Source organism: Pholcus phalangioides, unplaced genomic scaffold (assembly GCF_987345545.1).
Source record: "Pholcus phalangioides strain wild (caught in Gottingen) unplaced genomic scaffold, Ppha-v1.0 ptg000016l_1, whole genome shotgun sequence".
NCBI classification, from domain to species: Eukaryota; Metazoa; Arthropoda; class Arachnida; order Araneae; family Pholcidae; genus Pholcus; species Pholcus phalangioides.
In genome coordinates this window covers 2,889,620-2,912,692 of record NW_028301609.1, presented here as the reverse complement: position 1 = coordinate 2,912,692, position 23,073 = coordinate 2,889,620, and the positions used below count along the sequence as shown (strand labels likewise).

At 35.6% G+C, this 23,073-nt stretch overlaps 2 protein-coding genes across 2 annotated transcripts; one reads left to right on the top strand and one right to left on the bottom strand.

Annotated features, from left to right (window-relative positions):
• Positions 1 to 2,494: 2,494 nt before the first annotated feature.
• On the bottom strand, positions 2,495 to 15,755 carry LOC149074890 (glycosyltransferase 8 domain-containing protein 1-like). Its single transcript, XM_089245831.1, has 8 exons — positions 15,502 to 15,755; positions 15,144 to 15,248; positions 13,346 to 13,632; positions 10,789 to 10,876; positions 9,466 to 9,566; positions 7,938 to 8,104; positions 7,564 to 7,664; positions 2,495 to 3,594 (listed from the first exon to the last, which is right to left on the bottom strand). The coding sequence occupies exons 1-8, from the start codon at positions 15,557 to 15,559 to the stop codon at positions 3,440 to 3,442; spliced, it is 1,062 nt and encodes a 353-aa protein (XP_089101957.1). The 5' UTR covers positions 15,560 to 15,755; the 3' UTR covers positions 2,495 to 3,439.
• A 158-nt stretch (positions 15,756 to 15,913) lies between these two features.
• LOC149074889 (heat shock protein 60A-like) lies at positions 15,914 to 18,096 on the top strand. Its single transcript, XM_089245830.1, has one exon. It carries the CDS (start codon positions 16,198 to 16,200, stop codon positions 17,914 to 17,916), a length of 1,719 nt encoding a protein of 572 aa, XP_089101956.1. The 5' UTR covers positions 15,914 to 16,197; the 3' UTR covers positions 17,917 to 18,096.
• Positions 18,097 to 23,073: the final 4,977 nt, after the last annotated feature.

Here is a 23,073-nt window from a genome sequence, read left to right as displayed (position 1 = left end):
ATTATTTCAGAATCGAGGGAAATTTAGAAATAATTAAAATTCAGAGTTAATGGAGAAAATAATTTCACAATTGATGGAAATTCAAAATAAATGAAATAATTTCACAATGAAAATTCAAAATAAATGAAATAATTTCACAATGAAAATTCAAAATAAATGAAATAATTGCATAATTGATAAAAACTTTGAATAAATGAAGGAATAAATGGAATTAATGAAAGTCAATTTATTGGAGTCCGTTTGACTAAAGGCCCACGGCTCTAGCTGCCATTACCCACCCACCAACTCTTTTACAGACGGTTCCCCCCCCCCCCCAAAGTAGACTCATCCACGATTTTTTGACTGATCTTTTTCCTCCTTACCCTTCTAGACTTAACTTGTTTTTCAGGTTTCTCCCTATGAGGAGATCTTTCATTTTCCTCACTTTTCTCAAATCCAAAACATACCCATAGTCCTTAACTGTAGCTGTCTTGGACTTTAAAAAGTTAAGGCACCACTGGTTACTAGTATTTAATATAAATCTTATTTCCCTTTTTCCTACTCATATTATGGATTTATGTGCCAAGTCATATTTATATAGTTGAAACTATACAATACATATTCATAATTTGTTACAAAAAATTTTGGTTATCTTCCTGTGATTTGTTCTGTATTGTGAGCCTCTAACAGCAAAGAAAATTAACTCTTATTATTTTTTAAATATCTTTTAAACAATAAAATCTACTGCAGTTATATTTCAAACCAGTGTTTCCCAAAGTGGGTGATATTGCATCCCCTAGCGGAAATCTGTGATAGTTATGAACACAATATAGGGTTCTGCAATTGAAATCGTCTATGATTACCACTATTGATTGAAATATCATTTCTACACCATTATATAGAACGGCCATACCCTGGTGCAGTCATGGAACAATTTACTGCTACATTTATCAACTTCATATTGTACATTTCTGATAATTTACAAGACTGAGTTCATTGTCTAATGAGTGATAAATGCAGTCAAACCTTGTAGTAACGACCCCCCCCCCCCCGCCCATCCCCAATTTAGTGCCAACCCTGCTTAGTGCCAAAATTTTTCAGTGTACAAATCTTCCATGTATAAGGATCACACACATTAATTTGTAATTCGGAATAGCAACCACACATACTCCTTATAGCACCAGAAATCTGAGACAGATGGTGGTAATACATCAGGATTCAACTGTATATCCTCTTTGCTCCAGAGAAAAATGTTAAATCTCATTAAAAATGAAGGTACACATGTGTACCTTCATTTTTAATGGTTTTAATGATTATTTTTTCAAGTTAAGACTTAAGGTATACATAATGGTACCCAACTAAAATGGTAATAGTAAAGATCAATCAATTAATTAATTGATTTTTTCAAATTTTTTAAAGGCTATTTTAACATATAATAAACACAAATCAATTTTTTAAAAAATTTAATGGTTAGTTTTATCAGGTTTGAAGAGGATATTGACTTGCAAAATCACTTCACCAACTTCACAAATTGTCCCTTTTTTCCACAGATGAAGGACTTCTATGATGAATCATTATTGAGATAGAATAATCAAAGCATTTTTGTCCACTTCTAGACAAATATCAAATGAGTGTACTGTATGCAAACACATAGATTTTTATTAAAATATATATCTGTACATACAACCACATTCACAACAATCGAGAGTAAAAAAAACAGACATTAGCGGGAAAATTTAGAAATACATGGGCGTATAAATTTCAAATAACAGTAGTTAATTGATGTTGAAGCAATTGAGTACACAAACAGTTCTAAACCACAAAAGGCAAGAAATAAATTTTCATAATGATTAAAATATAATTTAGTGTATATCATAAATAATTAAGAAAAAAATTGATATAACCTAATCAATAATCGACACTTTACATGATGCTATTATAGCATTATATGCTGAGCACTCACTAAATTGTGACCATATCCACCAAACTGCAATGAACCACTGTTATATCTGCCCAAGTCATGTGGCCACTCCAGCTGATTCTGTGGGCATAATCAAGTGGCACTGTATTTTAGTCTAGTAACGTTCATGAAAACTAGAAGCGATAATAATTTATAGTCTTTTAAAAAAAAACATGATTCCAGGTGCTTGAGTATTAGGTGTAACAAAGACAGCTGTACTTTTTGGGTGTAGATGTTTTAGTGTACTGAAAATGAATGTAAAGTGGCTCATGAAAAGTGAACGCATCAGCACTAGCTTGAAATCATAGTAATAATAAAACAGCAGAATCTGAATGCCCATATCTCAATCACTCAAAGGTGCTATGATGTGTCCAGTCTGTTCTCGGTGCAAAATATTGACACAACCAAATTTATAGGTGGTATTAATTCTGTGGTGTTTCGTCAGAACATAACTCCAAAATCACATTTTTGTGATATAGGCATTCCCATTGTCATTTAAAAATCAAAAACAATGCATACACACAAATACGAATGAAAATATTATACATCAGCATGTTGTTTAGCCGCACGCATATTTCTGCATTTATCTCACTTCTTATTAGTTATATTAGCAAGACTTATTTTTAGATCAATAAGCCACTTTTTGGAGATATCATGTTCTGACCAAACACCACAGAATTTAGTAAGCCCTCAGCACATAACAATTTTTGTACAATCGATTTGCAGACCATTTTATCATAGTAACTTTACTCAGACAATAAATGATCATAAGACTTTTTTAAATCGAAATGAAATTGGTGTTGTATAGAGATTACTATCACAAAAAATAGACATTAACACAGGTTTACCAGTGATTATTATTTTTAAAATTCTTGAACTTGATTGACAATTCGATTCTGGATGAGATTTTTTTTTTCCCTCCATCTCTTCATAAAAAAAATGCTGTAATTTCATGCATGTAATCTGCATTGAAAGAGCCTTAATTTTTCAATGTGGATTATGGTTTTTCCCCAAGAGTTTAGAATAAATGATAACATAATTTTTTCATCAGTAACTATAGCATATAAATGTAAGTGAAAGAATCCCAACTTTAAAAAAAACCCCACAACAGCCCCCTTCAACTCCTCAAGGTTTTATTATTGGTGATGAATGTAACAACCAATTAGTTCGCATTTGGGGATTAGAGGATGACTTTTTTCCCTCAAAGTAGCAAAATTTTCACATGAAAATTATACACAGAAAATTACAGTAAATGAAAAATTGGCTTCATTTTTCTTGCAATACAATAAAAAAATACAATAAAAAAATTAATTCAGATTTCAGGACCAAAAACTAAATACATTGATATCAGAAACCTATTTTTCTGTACTCTTTAAAATAAAGATAATAACAACAGATTTTTCAGTAAATTTGTACAATAACAAAAACAAAGGACAGACATTCTTTGATCATTATAACAAGCGTTTGTTAATAGTTCCGAAAAAAAAAATACCAGTTTGTTCAAGAAGCCTTTGGTTTTGGTTTAGGCACCACATACTTTGACCAAAGAGAGGAAAATGCTGATTTGTGTTTCCATGGTTTGAAATGTCCATCCCATTGCAAAAGATTAGCTTTGGTGAGATAAGCCTTTGAATATCTTGTGCCTCTCGACATGCCTTGAGACATTAAATGATAAAAAAATCTCAAATAAAAATATTGCAAAGATTCAAAAAATTGAAACCACAGCACTGCTAATTTCACATACATTAATCACAAAAAAAAAAAAAATCATCCAGGTGGCAGCATTTTCTAGTTTGAGGGTTAGAGGTACTGTCATGAGTAAAACATCCGGGTAGGGCCTCGAGTTACAGTTACAAGTCATCCTGCATTCAAAACCACACACTGCAGGAGGGGGGAATGTATTGTATCATTCATGAATTATTGAGTGGAGCTATAGTACATAGCCCCCTCCCCCATGTTCAAGTGTTTATATTTTTTAAAGTAATTCTCGATGGAAATGCAAATTTACATCTTTTCAATTGAAAAAAGACAAAAATGCAAGAATGTCGAATCAATGGTTTGTTTTTTCAATAATAAGAATTGCTTAGTGAATGCTAACCATATTGTTTTTTTTTTATTGTAAATTAAATTTATGGTCAATTATTTTCATTTTATGGATAGGAGAATTCAGGGAATCTATTACACCAGTGGTTGGTTCTCAACTGGAAGTCTGCTGAGCCCTTGGGGCTAAATGTGCATATCTCAGGGCCTCTGCAGCCACTGAAACAAATATAAAAAAAATTGATAAATAGATAAAAAGACCCCCTACCGGGCTCCGTCATGGAAATTATATTACAAAAGGCTCCCGAGTCAAAGAGGGTTGGGAAGCGCTGATTTGAAGAGAAATTTTAAATTACTAGTATTCAACAAGTAGCATTAAACCAGTCAGCTGTTCAACTAATTTCTCTCTTTTCCCTTTTTTTAAAGCTAATAAAATGAATTTTCCTGATTAAAATGTTTTATGAATACATTTAAACTGACTTAATGTGTTCTTAACTGTTTTTAAAATCATCAACAAAAAATTATGATAATTGAAATAACTACTAATTAGTTTTCAAAAATTGAAATAATTAGATTAAAAATCTGAGTGACGGCATATGCGGTCATAACCACCTGACTGGTTAAAATAAAAAATTTAAAAAAAGAGCAAAAAATATCTTTTATATTAAAAAAATTAATTTTTATTTTCGATCACCTCAGGGAAAAGTACAGGCTCCGTATGCACCTTTCCGTGTATTCCTCTAATCAGCATTATGCTACAGAGAGGCAGATGGAGAATATGAAAAAAATTCTTGAGCAAAACTTACTAAGCTTGAATTTCATAAGTTTGTGTGGAGATGACAGTTTGCCAGTGACAAAAACTTTCTTTAGAGACACAATAAAATATATTTTGAAGATTTATAAATCAGAATATATAGGCCGATAAGCTGTGTTACATTATGATCATCCCCTTTTAGCAGCGATGAGTGCAAATGCACAGTAGAGAACAAGATTTTTTCGGAGGGGAGTCCATCATTAATTTTCCATTTTTTACTACATTGAGCATTGAAGGACTGGACACAACCCGCTTCCCATCTCGGAGATATAATTTTTTTACTACAACACAACACAGGGCCGTAACTATGATTTTTGCAGCCTGGGGCAAACATTATTTTGCCGCCCCCACAACTTTAAAATTAGTTAATTTTGTAATGGTGTTCTTTGTTTCCGCGTAAAACTGCTGCCCGGCACAGTTGCCCCTGCCCCCTCTAGTTACAGCCCGGCATATTTCAGTGCAACTACAGACCAGGCAACGACACAGGCATATCTCATATGATCATATAAACCAACAGGAAAATAGCTTTCATGCACATGGTTTTTGGTTGCATTGTTTGGTGTAACAAACAATTTAACAGACTGATAAAGAACAAATTTTGATGACCATCATCTCAAAATTTTCATTTCAGTAACAACACGCAGTCAGTATGAAAACCTATCAAAAGTAGGGTACAGATGAAGAAATAATGAATTAGATTCAAGCCATTAGTCATCCACAACATCCTGATGCTAAAGTGAAGCAGCAAGTGTAACTCATTTGCAGCAGCCAAAGAACATCAAATCACCAGCTGCTATAACCATGATGACCAAAGTAATGTAACAAAAACAGTTCACAAATGGCGCCATGTCCTAGATGCAAACTATCGCATTAAGCAGGTGGTTATAATGCAATGGCTCAGTGATATACACACAGTCGATGCTCGTTATAACAACCCCCTTTGTTCCATGGAAAACAGAGGTTGTCATATCGAGCGCTTTAAAAAAACACAAAGTTTAGCTTTTCCGGAAAATTGTGTATTGCATTGATGGAATTTAAAAAACATTATTTCGTTTTGTTACAATATTGCAATAAAAATGTGTCAAAGGAGAAAAAAAAAATTAAATACATAATACAGTATGTACATTCCACTTACAAAAGTACTATATCATGGCTAAAACCTACATTCATTTTTTTACTGCTAAATAAGCAAAATAAGTTCTATTGCCTCTATATTGTACTAATGAGAAATCAAATAAAATTGTACAATAATATTTTGAAGATAAAAAAAATCAATCATGTGGGAAGTGGGAGTGAGCCACCATATGCAGACATGCCAACATTCGCTTAAAGCTCATCAGTAGTGATGAATGTTCAGCTTTGCCATGGGGAAGGGGTACCCCCCTACTAATACTAAACCAGACATACATCTCCTCCATATTCCTCTGCGGAACCTCTAACGAACTGGTACTTGTTGAAATGTGCGTGTATGTGTAGTGAAACCTGGCATGAAGTTTGTTTTTTGTGTAATGCTTGTTATGTATAGTGCTGCCACCTGCCAAAAGTTTTTCTAACTATGAATGAAGTGTAATGATTGAATGCTTTATCGTTGTAGGCCTGTCGCTCTCTGTGGCGAGAGGGGTACCCCCTAGGACAGCATAATCATAGTTCAATAAAAAATATTTACTCAAAAATTTAATTTTTTTAATTTTAATTCAAAGTTCATTAAATACGGCACTTCAGTGGCACTGGAACCTAGAGGGCTCAGGTCACATGCCCCCCCCCCCGAAGCAACATTCCGAGGTCACAGAGTCCTTTAATAATTCATGAATATTCAATGCAATCCCAACCTGAATATGCCCTCGTGGGCCATATATATATACACGGATGTATAGCAACCCTGGACACCCCATACCAGTTTTTCTTCATATCAGAGCTCCTACAGCGCCTACGACGGAACATTCTTTCCGACAAATTCTGTGAGCTCGACCATGCACTATGCAAATGAAGCAGGGTGTGGACACGTTGTGCTGAACCATTCAGAAACCTGTTTTTAGCCCACAGCATGGAGCAGTTTTGATGGAAAACAGGTTCTTGAACATTTGGGCACTGAGTAGAGTGGCAGGCTTAGACGCGGCTTCTGCGAAGGCCTTCTGCTCACAGACAAAAACAGATAGACTCTGGGTTTGTCTTCTCTCGAACTCTCTCACATGCGTATACAAATTCATCATTATGGTACATATCAATGCAATTTTATAAAATTAATAATAAAAGTAAGTAAAACACCACAAGAAACTCAAAGACCCGATTTTTTTCAACCCATTTCTGTAGCATTGAGAGAGTCTCCTGTAGCTCCATAATTCATTACGGCCATCCATAGAAACTATGGACAATCTGTAGCAGTTGGCAACTCTGCATAAAAGAAAATAAAATAGATTGGTAAGCAAAGTTTCCAATGATGCACCCTAGATTTGGCGCCGGGATTTCCTTATCTTCTAAACCATCTATGTTTCATACCCCCTTTCTTCCCCAAGCATAAAATTTCAAGTTCAAACCTATTCAACAACAGACTTTTACAATTCCTTTGGGGGGAAAATGAGTTTTGTTCAGTAATGAATTGAATGATATTTACTGGTTGTTATATTGGATAAAAAATGACAGGGAAAATAATAATATAGGAAAATAATTGGGAACTGTTGTACCAGTTGTTATAACAAGCAGCGACTGCATTACTATGCTATCAATTCTTGCCAAAAATAGATTTTTGAAATTATAAAAATGATAATAATACCTAAATGACGGACATGCCAGGAACTGTCTAGCGGCGACGTTCTATTGTAAAATACCACTAAAAATGGCTGCAGTATGCTATTTGTTGAAAAAATATTTTCCCTAATCAAAGAAAATGAAATAAAAATATTATAGCAATATTTATAAAACACGCATTCATGAAAATCAGTTTTTTGCTATTAATCCATTTGCACCCTCCCTCTGCACTGAAGTGCCCCCGTGTCACTAAGCATTGATGAAGACATTGATTTTCACATACTATGCAGGCAGATTATTCTACTCACTGTAATGAGGGGGTACTCACAATTTCCCTGATTATTTCGCTTTTGGATGCAAATGGGTTAATAAAGACAAACAAAAATGTAATGAACTCACTTCTCATTCAAGCGGTGCCAATATTCGAGCTGACTACTAACATTTTCTTGAGACCACATACTCATGTTCAAAACCATCACGTCTAGGCTGAAGATGCACTGTTTGCCATCTATCTTCTTTTCTTCTAAATATTCATTTTTTACATTCATAAGCTGATAGTAGTAACTCTAACAAAAAAGAAAAAAAAAGTTATACATTAATGTGTTTAACAATTTTAATTGCTGCTAGGGAAGAGGGGCAAAAAATAGAGAGCATATAACTTGAGTTACATTAAAACTGCTTGTGAACAGCTCATTATTAAGGAGCTTGCTATCATATGATGGCGTCATATACACTGGACTCTCGTGACAGAGAAAAATAAAAAATAAATTCACAAAAAGTATCCGATTTTTAATGAAACTTTTGTGCGATATAAAACTGAGGGGGGGTCGCACCTTCAGATAGCTGAATCTTTCTATAATTTCAAGTATTATACCGTCATGGACATCAAGGGTGGTTATTTAATGCAGATTGATTCAGAAGTGTGTTTTCCTAAAAATATAATAAGGTTCGTAAAAAATCATAGCACACAGCTGTGACAAGCCTGTGATGTTAAACAAAAATTTCCAGACAATAGAGTATCCATCCATCAATTTAAAAGTCCAGACTCATCTATACCAGGGCTGGTCAAATTACGAAAAAAAATCTAGGTGCCAGAACAATTTTTTAAGTGCCAAAAACATTTTTACCCAAAGGAAGAAGGTTCAAAATAATGTTTTCTCTGACTATTTTGGGCATAGCAACTTTCTTTCACATAGGCAGATACACTGCTTTAAATTGCAAACATTTTATGCTGTTTTCAACCTGCAATTTAATAACTACACAAAGAAAATTTCTGGTGTTAATACCACTTTTTTCCTCGCAACGGCGACCTGGCCCCTGAGATTTGTCTAGCCCTGATCTATCCTAATACTAATCAATTATTACTTATTCAACCAAACATACAAAATTCATCCCCTTCTCCTTGCAGATCTTTTATCACTATTATTCCTGGTAAATCGCAATATGTACTGCACCAACCAAACAAAAAACTTTTCGTGAAACACTCAAAAGATTTGTCATTTCTTATTTACACTTCAAATAAGAAACGTTTATAAGATCTTCCCCTTCATTAACATGTTCACTTTAATGGGCAAGAGAATTTTGAAATCTTGTGGTAAAAAAAAAAAGAAGAAATTATCACTCTAGAAAGAGATGGTGGTTCGACTGTACTCATGAGAGAAAGAAAACTTGACTTCACCCTTCCCGCACAAAAATATATGTTCTGGTAAAATGTGATAAATCTGGTTGTTATGCATAATACCTAACCAAAATGATTGATTATTATGCATCATACCCAACCAAAATGGCTGGGTTGTTATGCATAATAACTGATTTATCACATTTACCATGAGATATACATTTCACCATGACCCTGGAATTTTAAGAACTAATTAAACCTCTCATTTTATACGAAAATATCTAACTACATCCGAGTCTAAACACTCACCTTATGGTTGTGTAGAACTCGAGAAACCGCATCACATTCTCTTGACAACAACCCAAAATTGTTCTGACTGATAGTTATATTCCATAGATTTGCAATATCACCTGAAAAATAAAAATTACATAAGAATATAACTAAAATAGTCATCTTTTCTAAAAAGTTTGAAGCATAATTTAATATCAAAATTTTTTGTTACTTTGCTTCTTTCCAGTTTATTACCCTGTGTAAATTAGATTCAAATTAGAGCTACTCTAATTTCCTTTTTTCATAGAACCCTTAAAACTCAGAAGAAAAAAAAATTCCAATAATCTGTAAATGAAACCAAAGCAGGGCTTGACAAATGTCATGGTCCCTATTATCAATGGGTGGTTGCTGAACTTGAACACAAAAATTTTGGAATTTATGTCAGCATGTCAACATGGAAGGGGAATAGCCCAGAAAATATCCACCATGTCTTAGAGAATTTACAACAAAGAGACTATTTTGGATTTTTTTCTCCGAAAAAATTTTATACTCAGTCTTGAAAAACAAACAAAATATGTCATGTAAAGTATAAATTTAACGAAAAACCACCAGGTTGAAATTATAAATAATTTCAATTATAAATTGTTAATTAAAAAATTATAATTTAAATTATAAATAATTTCAACAATGCCATATTGTTGAATTATTTATAATGAAATTATAAATAATTCAGCATTTTGTGTTTCTTTGTATATTTTGGTTGAAATTATAAATAATTTCAACCAAAATATACAAAGAAACACACCAAGAACTACTACAGTAACTTTATAATTGGTATAATAATTTTGTAGTAAAAAAAATTATAACTTTTTCATATATTTTCACTTTTCTTAAAACAAATTGTGATTGTTTGTTATGAATAATGTGGAAACTGAATACTCATTTTACACTGGTAAAATGCATAACTATTAATATTCTTCCCCCCCCCCCCCAATTACAGAAAAACCCTCTTCTGCCAACACCAGCAGGACAAAGACAATTTGTCTGTAAAAGAAGGAGGGTGACCGTAAAGAAGGGGGGTTGAAGTGCATACTTTAAAATAGACCCAGGAAATTATTATTCACCCGTAAAAGAAAGAATTACTGCTAAGCAAGGGGTTTCACTATATTTCCAGATTTCGGTTATCTGTGATCTTTTTCATCATTATTATGTCAAGTAATCATGGTTCTAATGTATATTCGGCTGATCATTGCAAACCATGCTCAATATTCAGTATCTGCATATTTTATTTTCATTCATCATCTAAAAATGTAACTCATAGTTTCAAAATGTTTAAAAAATTTAACATTGATCATTACTTACCTTGTACAATAACATCTGATGACAAACAGATCAGAACTCCCTTCATTTGTGGTAACAACCAAGAGATGTAAAACTTGGAATACTCTAGCTTATAATGAAATAAGAGTAATATGTAATTAAAAATTGCATATTTAAAAGAACATATATTTTGCATATTGATATTATACTGTATTTCTCAGAATAAGGATCATGGAGCAGAATTATACTTGATTACTTTTAGAAGGAATATAACTGAACTGATCCTACCGACTGTCTTATCTTATTGGTATGATACCTAGCCCAGTAATTCATACTGCTGGACACTTTTCATGTACAGTAGACTTTGGACTATCCAGCCTAATGTGGCAAATGGACAGGCTGGATAACAAAAAGGTCAAAGTTCTACTGATGCTAACTTCTTACTCCTCTCATACCACTAAAAACATCCTTTTTATTTCAAAACTTACTTTTATGCATATATTCTGACCTCTAAGTACAGGCCAGTACTTTATATATGTTTGTTATGTACTGTACACTGCACATTTTAAAAAATTTAATTCAGGGAAAGTAATCTACGTATAAAAATATTGTATAAATTTCAATATAAATTTTATAATATCCAACTTAATTGCAGAAAACATAAAATCATGTACACTGTACAGTATGAATACATACACGCTTTTAAAATAAAGAAAATGCAACGGAACCTTACTACAATTATGCTTGCTATAAAGATGAACTCCTCTAAAACAGCATTTTCAAATCTTGTTTGGAATTGTCTATAGCCTCCGATTACTCCTTTGCTATGCTAAACCCCTCCATAACGATATTTTTTTAGGAGATTTTTAAACCGCCACAATATTCTACAATATTTCACTTGAAATATCCTTCGATATATTTTTAAACTTGTGTCACATATTTTAGTTCTTCGAGAGCATCTAACAGTATCTATATTTGGCACTACCTGATCACCGAAGGTGTTTGGTATCATTACTTTTTGTGATACACCATAGTGATTTGCAATGAACTTCTTCACAGGAGCAATATATCCAACTGAATTTTATTTATCAACTAATCATTTCATTGCAGCGAATAAATACAGTACTCCAAAGTCCATTTTTTGATGGTACCAACTATGCCGATTTAGAAAAGATGCAAACAGAAACATGGAATTTGATGGCAAAAGATGATAATGTTGCCTCTCTGTATAATATGATAATCCTTCAATATCCTCAATGATATTTTTTCTTAGTACGCAGAATATCGTTATATCAAAGTTTCACTGTATTGATGTAGAATTAATTCTTACAAAAATTATCTAAACATAGTTCACTTCAAAACTTAAACACTTCACTGTTCACAGATAAATTATTGCACAAATTGGTAACAATTGGAATGCCTTGGCAAAGTAAATTATTCTTCATTTTTATCACACAGAATTATTATCATTGTTACTTAACTAGGCATTACAATACGGAGGTGGGATAGTCTAGAGTCCACTATATAGAGGCAAAGCACATGTACTCAATGTATGTATATATATATATATATGCCATTTTAAGTGTATTTTCAAAAGCCGGGGTGGGGGGCGAAAGCCCCCACCAGCCCCTCCCCCCTAAATGACGGGTCTGCTTAAATGAGGTTTCAGTTTACATTATTTCAAAAATATTCTTCAACTAACAAGGAAATGGTTCCAATGTCTTCCAAAAGTTTTGAACAAAATTGCCACCAATTCAACTCATTTAAATTTGCATGAAAATATAAAAGAATCTAGGGGAATCACTACATGGGTCACTTAAAAAAAAAGGTAAATATTAATATTTTGATTGTCAATAACAACCAAGAATGAATCTTAAAACCCGTAACTCTAGAGCAGGGCCTAAAATTAACTATGATTTTAGCCACTCCCATAACTTTAAAATTTGATAATTTTATAACGGTGTTCTTTGTTCCCACCTAAAATTGCCACCTTCTCGATTTTGCCACCCAGGGCAGTTGCCTCCCTCCCACTCTAGTTCCGGCACACTCTAGAGTCTTAGAGCGAGGTCATTCAAACAGCACATGAATTAGGTACAACAGAGACAAAATTAGTTTCTAGAAGAGAGAAGCTGGAGAGGAAAAAGAAAAAATAGCACTCCAAATATGTGAGAGGGTGAAAAGAAGTTCTTTATACATTCCACCAAGCCTCAAAACATTGTTCTGCAACGAGCCCTCTCGGCTGATAGGAAATGTTCTGCTTATCGATATAATAGTGTTTTCTCTACTTTTCTTAAAATTCTTCCAGATTATTCTACGCCGTACGTAGCAGATTTCTGCATATTCTGCTTTGGGGGTCACCAAGAAGCACGAGAGGCAATGAGTAGCTGACTGCTGTCATTTTAATAATTTTTCAACACTTAAATAATTGCAGTTGTAGCTTTTTTTTATTTATTTTTTTGTGTGTTTCTGGGTGAGATAAATGTATTAAATTTCATTAATTTTTGAGGATGACACCACGAGACCCTCTTTGTGTTACAGTTCCATACTTAAAAAAATTATTTGCATTCATTTCAGAATTAAAATTAGATTTCAACCTCACCCATTTTTCGTCTCTGTCATTGCCATCATTCTCTGATGAGCTAATGTTCAGTCCGATATTTTCTGGATCAAAAATTTTTATCACATAAGAGATATCCTTGAGATATGATCCCTCGATCCAGGAATGAAGTTCTGATGCTCCAGCTTTGCTTGTAACAAAATAAAACTGAGTTGGATGGTCGGTGTTGGAGATGACGCTCTTGACAGCTGCCATCGTACCAACTATTTCACTCCTGGAGGTGGGAATGAGCACTTGGACGTAATCAGATGCGGTATGAAAATCAGGTGCTTCAAAAGTAAAATATAAAATTAATATATGATAATACATGAACATATATGTTAAGTATACATACTTAAACAAAAATTACTATTTTTTAGTGGCAAAAGGACTTGTTAATTTGTTTTATAGTGCAGTCGACACTAGTTTTCATGAACCCATAAGAACTTGAAAATTAGTTCGTAAAATTGAGAATTCGTAAATGGGAGAGACAATTTAAAAAGTGGGAAATAAAAAGTGAGTTATTCACTCACTTTTATTTGAAGATTACCAAAAAAAAAATACTTATTTTTATTTTCTAAACCGTAACATTTGGCAGTAAATCATTCATCGTGTTCAATTTTAGCTTCCCATTTAATGGTGACAGTTGTATCCACAGCTGCGTTTTCTCTGCATAGTATATCCAAAAAAGTCTGGTCATGTCTTTTCTTGCATTTCCGTAGCTATCCAACCGATCTTTCGAAATCCTTCAAGCTAAACTTTGAGGCAAATAATTTCACTTGTTGTTTCAAAGTTTCCAACGATTGGAATTTTTACCTCTCATTTTCAAGTAATTCTCATTTTACCAAGTAACAAGTACACCACACAGCAGCTTCACTGCATTACTAATGTTATACACTTTTTAATGTGCGAAGGATTACCTAGCCCCCTTCCCCCCCCCCCCCCCGCCACCCCAGAAATGCTTTGGAGGTATGCATGCTGCTGGACATTTGTTGTAAATGTGTGCACTTTCAGAAATATGTGCAAGTAACTTCTTGTGTATCTCGTTGTCCAGTGCAATCTTAATATAATGATTAGGGCCATAACTGGGTGGGTGGGGGGGGGGGGCCAAATTTACACTTCTGCTCCTTCTACATTTTCACAGAGGTGTCAAAATGTGTGCTTGCCTCGGTTGGCTAAGTATCTGGTGGCAGCCTTGATAGCGACAACTTCAAGGTATGAATGTGAGCTGATCTCTCCTTTAAAGATCTCACCATAAAGAGAGCAACAGACCTACAAATGGTACAGATGTATTCAAGCATTACACTTGACTTCTGAAATATAGATGGCACAACTGAAAAATCAGACAACACTAGATACACACTCAAGACTGTTAGGTACACACACACTTCCACTTCCAGAATAACTCACGAGGTAGTAAATTGCTCATAGATGCAGATAGACTTAATTTGTGCTTGGTTTGAAAGAAAGACTTGATAGCGACTCTTCAGATCTAGAGAAAATATTGGATTACCGTCACATCAAGAAGCAGCGGTTTAAAATATTGTTGTAGAGGGATTTATCGTTATATCGAGTATGTTTGTAGTGAGATTTCACTGCGCTGCTAATGTTATCAGCTTATCACTTTTTAAAATTACCTTTTTTTTTTTTTGTCCTGTACCTATGGAGGTATGTGTGACGCATGCTGGAAACCACTAGTTATAAAGTAATCAATTCAATTAATAAGTACCTATTAACTGCAACATTAATCAAGTGGTAACTTATAGAAAATAGGGAAAAAATCAAATACTGTAATACTAACTTTTCTTAACATTGTGAGACAAATCTTTAAGAGGAATCTTTGATATCACAGTTGCAAAATATATCGTTCCGAAAACACAACAGCCAATCAGTACTACAGCAAATACTGAAATTAAAAAAAAGTTAAATTATCAACAGGGCCGTCTCAAGAGCATCATGGGCCCCCGGGCCAAGTGATTTTTCTGTGAGGCCCTACCTTTCAAATTCTCGAAAAATTCAATTACTTCTCGTTTTTCTGAGGCCCTCTTGAGGTGCCCGGGTAGGCCCATGCGTTAAGACGGCACTGATTATCAATAATCTTTTAAATTATCATTTGTAAATAATGGTTGTGTATTTTGAAATCAATAAAGATAGTATACTTCTCAGAGGAAAAGTTCTAGGGAGAATATTCAATCTTGAACACTCGTTGACGGGCATTGTGTAGATTAAAAAAACTGAGCTTTATTTTTGATCATGGGAAAAGATGAAACAATTTATGTACACGCCGCATATAAATGCGTTGAAAAGAGTGGGATCTTGGCCCCATGTGTAAAAGATGCACTTTTCTTTAATAATTTGAATGTTATTGACAAGTGACAACAAACATCATTGCTGCTACGATCCCGGAAAGTCTACGGATTCTAGTACGAGACACGATGATCGTGACGTCAAAAGCTTTTATGACGTCACTAATAATTAAATTCCCACACGAAGTCGGTAGAGACTGTTGTTGAAACGCATCGAAGTATCGTTGCGTAACCTTGAGCTTTTTTAGATCGGATCTCTTGGCAACACCCTTTCCTTCTAGAGCTTTCCATGTGGTAGATTGTGCCGGTGCTCACGGCGTTTAACGTGATCTAAAATCTCTTAAACGTAGTTGTAACGTTGCTTAAAGCTGAATTTATCTCTTAACTCAATTCTCGGTGGTTAGAGACTGACTGACTGTCGCCGTTGAAGTTATTTTGTCGAGTTATAGACATCTTTGAACCTGACGCAATATCTGGGTAGGCTGCCATTTTGACCGCTACCTCGTTATCTTGAAATCTTTATAATTTTCTACCAGTAAGATTAAAATTATGTTTCGAGTGTTAAATTTAAGTTTCCGACCTGCGTTGCAACGTCAAGTAGCGTTCAATTTGAGGCGAAATTACGCCAAGGACTTGAAATTCGGTCCTGATGTTAGGGCTCTCATGCTCCAAGGCGTGGACGTCTTAGCAGACGCAGTTGCCGTTACCCTTGGGCCGAAAGGAAGGAACGTGATCCTCGAGCAGTCGTGGGGTGCTCCGAAGATAACCAAGGACGGCGTCACTGTGGCCAAAGCCATAGAGTTGAAGGACAAGTACCAGAACATTGGTGCAAAACTCGTTCAGGACGTGGCGAACAACACCAACGAAGAGGCTGGAGACGGCACGACGACAGCGACAGTTTTGGCGAGATCCATAGCCAAAGAAGGTTTCGAGAAGATCAGTAAAGGAACCAACCCCATTGAGTTCCGAAAGGGAGTCATGATGGCTGTGGAAAGGGTCGTTGAAGAATTGAAGAAAAATTCCAGGAGCGTCACATCTCCTGAAGAAATAGCTCAAGTCGCCACGATATCGGCTAATGGCGACAACAACATTGGTGAACTGATATCGAATGCGATGAAGAAAGTTGGAAATGAAGGTGTCATCACTGTCAAAGATGGCAAAACGCTGGTCGATGAACTTGAGGTGATCGAGGGCATGAAGTTTGATAGGGGCTATATCTCACCGTACTTCATCAACACGACAAAAGGAGCGAAGGTTGAGTTTCAAGATGCTCTGGTGCTGCTCAGTGAGAAAAAAATATCCAGTGTGCAGAGCATTATTCCCGCTTTAGAACTGTCCAACACCCACAGAAAACCCCTAGTGATCATCGCAGAGGACATTGATGGTGAAGCTTTGAGCGCGCTTGTTTTAAATCGACTGAAAATTGGCCTCCAGGTTGCTGCAGTCAAAGCTCCTGGATTTGGCGACAATAGGAAGAATACTCTTCATGATATGGCCATTGCTACAGGAGGAATTGTCTTTGGGGATGAGGGAAGTCTTGTTAAAATTGAAGATATCCAAATATCAGATCTTGGTGAAGTTGGTGAGGTGACAATCACCAAAGACGACACGTTGCTTCTGCGAGGGAAAGGTGACAAGAAGGATGTCGGTAAAAGAATTGACCAGATCAAGGACGAGATTGATGTCACGACATCGCAGTACGAGAAAGAAAAACTCAATGAGAGGCTTGCTAGATTGTCCAATGGCGTTGCTGTCTTGAAAGTCGGAGGTTCCAGTGAAGTTGAAGTCAACGAGAAGAAAGACAGAGTGACTGATGCATTGAACGCCACGAGAGCAGCTGTCGAGGAAGGAATCGTTGCTGGTGGCGGCACCGCATTGCTCCGCTGCCTTCCAGCTCTTGACACCATAAAGTATGAGAACGACGACCAAAAGACTGGAATTGACATCATCAGGAAATCTTTGAAGATGCCTTGCACCCAGATAGCCAAGAACGCCGGTGTCGATGCTTCCGTCGTCACGCAGAAGGTGCTAGATGCTGAAGGCGACATGGGTTATGATGCCATGAAGGGCGAATACGTGAACATGATCGAAGCTGGGATTATCGACCCAACTAAAGTCGTGCGCACTGCATTGATGGATGCCGCTGGAGTCGCATCGTTGCTCACCACAGCTGAAGCAGTCATTGTTGAATTGCCAAAGGACGACAAGATGCCCATGGGAGCTGGAGGTATGGGCGGCATGGGAGGAATGGGTGGTATGGACATGTGAAGAAATTGATTAAAATCTAATTAGAAAAAACAAATCAAATATCCATAGGTTTAATCATTGAAATATATCATTTTTGTTCAGTTGATAGTATTCATATATGTGTTGGTCTGTACAGTGTTAGTCTTCTTGATGGAAGCTACGGTCATGTTTCAAGTAATAAAAAGTCGCATTTTGTAATAACTTTTTGGCTGTAAATTTTATTGCTGTTTTGAATTGCAGTGAAATGTCTATAATGGTACTCGAGAGCACTAAAGCATATTTTAAAATCTATCAATGGCGCAGAACAACGTAGAAAAATTTTAAGAAAAATGCTGAGAATTTTAAACTAATGCAAGACATTTCCAATCAGCCGAGGGATCGCTGTAGAGTAATGCAAAACATTCTACTTTTTGAGGCTCGAGACATTGTCATGAAAGAGTTGTTTTAAATGAAATAAATGTTATATATTGATGAAAAATGCAGCGGGAACTAATGGTATATCTTTATGTGAGTGATTGTCTTTAAATAACATTTTCACTGTTTAAGAGTGGGTCAAATGAAAATGGAAGTTACAATTTGATTTATTTTTGTAGGAGAGTGCAGAGACAGCTGGAGGGAGGGGTAGTAAGGAAAGTAATCTTTTTTTCTCTCTGGAAAATAGAACAATGGCCTGCCACCAAAAAAAGTTTTTTTTACTTGCAATCATAGATAGAAAAAGATGGATTATGTAAAGACAAATGCTGTTTGCAGAGCACACATATCGTGTGATAATTATTTAGGGTATTGGACATTTTTTTTTTAGTTACTGTCATTTTGAAGTAGGTGTTACTGTTTTAGAGCAACAGGCCTACATATCAATGTAATTATTCAATCATTTCACTCGCTGTCAGGAAAATTTATGGCACCAATGCACATAAGTATTACAAATTTCACGCAAGGTTCAAAACACCAGTTTGTTAGAAACTCTGTAGAGGGATGTGTGTGAAGGGGGGGGGGGGGGGCTTTCTTCCTGCTCTGCCTGTACACCAAGTTTAATGCACTCCTACAAAAATAAACCAAATTCAAACTTCCGTTTTCATTTGGTCTACCTTTATATTTTGAAAATTGTTTTCAAAAGTATAACGGGGCTTGCCTTGAGCTGGTTTTACAATTTAGAAACTGAGTAGTTAGATCATAGATCTTAGAAATTTGTCACAAAAATAGTAGGGATGGGACGATTAGTTATTTGATAATATTAAGTGATACATCGACTAAAGAAACAGGATTCATAATGGAATCACGTTCGTTAGCCATAATGTGATTTCCCATAGCTTTTTATGGTAAAAGGGATATACACGAGATAAAATATGATTAATGGGAAAAAATTCTATTTAATATAATTTTTTAAAATTAGTTTGATGTACTTAGATTTACAGATGATTAGCTTGATATATACCTAAGCATTATTTGGTAAAAGGACCGAGAGAAAGAATATAAAATAACAGCCAAATATTCGTCCCATCTCTAATTGAAAGGAACCAGATAAATGTACTGTTAAAAAGAGTTGTCATTGCAGATTGAACATAACATTATGGACCAGCTATAGAAGAGCAGGAGAAAGCGCTAAAAAATCTAGTCGCCAGAAAAAATTTTACCCAAAGAAAAAGGTCCAAAATAATCATTTTTTTAAACTTTTTCAGGTTGCAGTGATCCTTTATGTTCGCAGAAATTCTGCTATGAATTCCAAATATTTTGTGCTACAATTTAGTAATAGCACAAAGAGAATTTTAAATGCCCCATTACCATTTTTTTAAGTTGAGCTACCATACTAGGTTCCAAAAACAATGAAAAATTTGTCATCTTGAAAGTTCTGAGCTTTTCAAGAATACTTTTAGAGTAACTCACTCAAAAGTACTGAAAATATGGCAGTATCATGGTTCCCCCCATAAGGGTGTGGCTGATGGCTCCATCCCGGGACACAATTCTTATTTTTTTTGTTTCTTCACTCTAAATTTATTATTCAAAGATCCGAGCCTGGGAGCCCTGTTTCTGGATGTGGGGGGAATATGTTTAACCAACATTTTTCTTCAGCTGCAGTTTCAAGATATGTCCAGAGTAACTTTTTTAATGAGATTCTGAAAATCCCATAAAAAATTAATATTGCAGGTCCAGGGGGCAGTGCTTTGCAAGTCAATAAAATTTTATGTAAAAACTTACATGTGTAATCGTTCCTGATATCCGGCAGATTAATTTTTCAATTATAGCATGTCTGACATCAAGATAATTTGGAAAAGAATTTCTAGCTCAACTGCATGAGGTTGGTACAAAAAGTATCCTACGAGAATTTTTCATGTGTGAACCTATGAAGGTGTGGTTTAGTACACATATGGAGGCCATCTTAATGTACATGCTTGAATTTTTGCCTGCCTACAGAAGCTGCCAGTCGCCAGCAGATCATTCAGAAACGTGAGCACTGTCACATTTTCGTTTTTCACAAAGGCGGTCAGCATCACTGCCAAAGTAACGTGGTTGTAAGATGCTCGTCCACCACCATGAAGGTTACCAGGTTTGAAGGGGAGGAGAATAAATATAGGTAAGATATTTTCCCTGAAAAGCTTGAGGCGGCTACCAATAGATGGTGCCTTTATGTTCAACCCCTCTTTAATGGCAGTAAAGTGCAATATAGCTATATGGCTGGAGTTAGTGCTTGGTGAAGTAGTGGCTAGCATCTCCTGAAGACAAAATGGAATGAATGGATCCAAAGCTGATGCTCGCTTCGTGTGCAAGTTCTCTGATCCTGCATCACCAGTGTCCTCACTCTGTCAATAATGATCTCATTTCTGGATGTTGAGGACCTACCATAGAACATGTTTCACTCTTCATTGATATTCGGCCATCTTTGAAGTGGTTGTACCCTCTCCTTTATTGGTGTGGTTCCCATTTCTTCATGTCCAAGGGTCTGTTGAATCTTATGGATTGTTCCCACTTCGAAATCGCCAAGCTTCTTCCAAAATTGAATGCAGTAGCTGTGTTTAAGTTTTTTCCCTACCAATTTTGTCAAAAACAAAAATACCATGGCAGTCACATATACTTCCCCCAGTGACTGGCAGATTCTGCAGGCAGGAAAAACTTCAAGCATATGCACTATGATTGCCCACAAACGTGCACCAAACTATGACTCCCTAGCTTCATTGATTCACGTGAAAAATTATGGTTGGACCCTTTTTTTTAAACAAACCTCAAGCATTAAATATTAAAAAATGAATTTATTCAAAATAATATCCATCCAATGAAAGGGTGGTTAACCTGTGGTACACAAATCTTTGATGATAGCAAATTTTTAATGTAAAAACTGTTATTGGTTAAGACTTATCTACTGTTGTTGATCTGATGTTTTAAACACAAGGGTAGGGACAGGTTCTTGTTTTTCACATAAATTCACTATTGTGGGGCACCTGTGAATGATCCTAGTCTGGGGGCCCAGCAGGATGAGGTGACCATGCCGATACATATTCCGTATTGAAAAGTTTCAAAATAAGGCTGCACTCACCAAAAACATGGCACCATTTGCAAGATGAATAATTTGCTCCAATTCTTCCATGATTTTCTTAAAAATCTTGTCAGAAAAGAAAATTACATTTGAACATCACAACAAACTCACTTAGTCTCACTCTAGTACGTATTTATGCTTACTATGAATTATGGTACATACAGTGAAACCTGTATTCTGTTTCAGACAGATTTCTATTTTATAAAAGTTCAAACAGAAGCACTAATCATTAAACAGACTATATTTTGATTCAGTTTAAGACAGGTTTCCGACAAGTACAGAGTCCCTCTTAGGTTTTACTGTACTTGTGTACACGTCGAAAAGTTTTGTTTGAATAATACGTGGTAGAGGGCAGCCAGTTTTTGAGAAAAAATTCAGCACAAGTTTTAACCAACACCCTCTACAGAAGGGGTGCACAACCTCCAGTCTATGGGTTCTCCATATGGAGATGTGAGACAGGATGTTGTACTTCTTTCAGGTCTGTAAGCAGAATGCTGTCTTCATAACGGTTCCATCTTGCTTAGTGGTTCTCAACTTGGGACCCTTGCAATTCTGAGATATTTTGAGGGGGACGGCACATGTGGAAAATTTGATGAAAGACCCATGACAAGTGGTGAGGGGGAAGGCACGGTCCCTCCCCCCCTAGAGCTGTGCAGAAATAAAACTCAAAGTAAAATATGTGGCGATTAAAAAATGTGACTATTTACCAGTTGCGTCTGTGCCGCTTGAGCACTCCCAGTATTTGGTTGTTCGGGTTTGAATTTATCCAGAAACCAAAATTTCTGCATAAAATACAAGCTAATCACCCACTGGTATATAAAACACTTTCAATATATATATATATATATATATACCGCTGCCCTTTCTCTCTCTACTTTCAGAAACCAGCAGAGTTTTCCATAGACCAGAGTCATCTTAACCTGTGGACCCAAGAATATATTTAAATATGTAAGCTGTTATACTTCCAGTTAAGGGTCATCAGGACATCACTTTTCATGGGACCCATTATGCTGAGACAGCCATACATAACACCCCCCCCCCCCCCAGACGAAGGAAGATCACTGAACTCTAGCACAGGAAAGACACAGACCCAGGGTGATGTGTCAGGAGGTTCCATTAATTATGATTGGATTGTCCCATATTTTACACACACACCTATTTCCCCCCCCCCCCCATTATAATTCAGCCATTGGGAGGGATCATCATCCACCTTCTTTGGGTCCATATGCTCAGTGCAGAGATCAATCTTATTTATAGAATTTTATTTATTATAAATTTAGTTTTGATTAAATTCAATTTGTGATAAGTAGAAATTATCTTGCTCTTGGATAAGAGTAGGGGGCCTGGGACAAGAAAGGGGTGGGGGGGGGCATGAGAATAAAATATGGTATGAGGGAGCCATGAGCTGAAAAGGGTTGAGAAACGCTCAGGACTCACCTTCAAAGTGTTGTGCTCAGAAAAAAAAAAAAAAAATTGGGGTTACCCCATTCCTCCTTTCCATGATTCATTTTGGAATTCAACAATTAGTTTTGTGAAAGCAAGTCTCACAAATTATTTCAAACAAGAAACTCAGAAATTTTAAGAAAAATGCAAAATAGTGTATATTTTTTTTGTGGGGGGGAACCTTCCATATTCACCTTGGGGCATTG

What these genes read in the sequence shown, in the direction of transcription:
- LOC149074889 (XM_089245830.1), top strand. Translation starts at nt 16,198, where the DNA reads ATGTTTCGAGTGTTAAATTTAAGTTTCCGACCTGCGTTGCAACGTCAA.
- LOC149074890 (XM_089245831.1), bottom strand. Translation starts at nt 15,559, where the DNA reads ATGCCCGTCAACGAGTGTTCAAGATTGAATATTCTCCCTAGAACTTTT. An exon ending in GAGTTCTACACAACCATAAG is followed by an intron (nt 8,105 to 9,465) that starts GTGAGTGTTTAG and finishes CTTTTTTGTTAG; the next exon opens with AGTTACTACTATCAGCTTAT. An exon ending in TGGCACCGCTTGAATGAGAA is followed by an intron (nt 7,665 to 7,937) that starts GTGAGTTCATTA and finishes TTCTTTGATTAG; the next exon opens with GGAAAATATTTTTTCAACAA.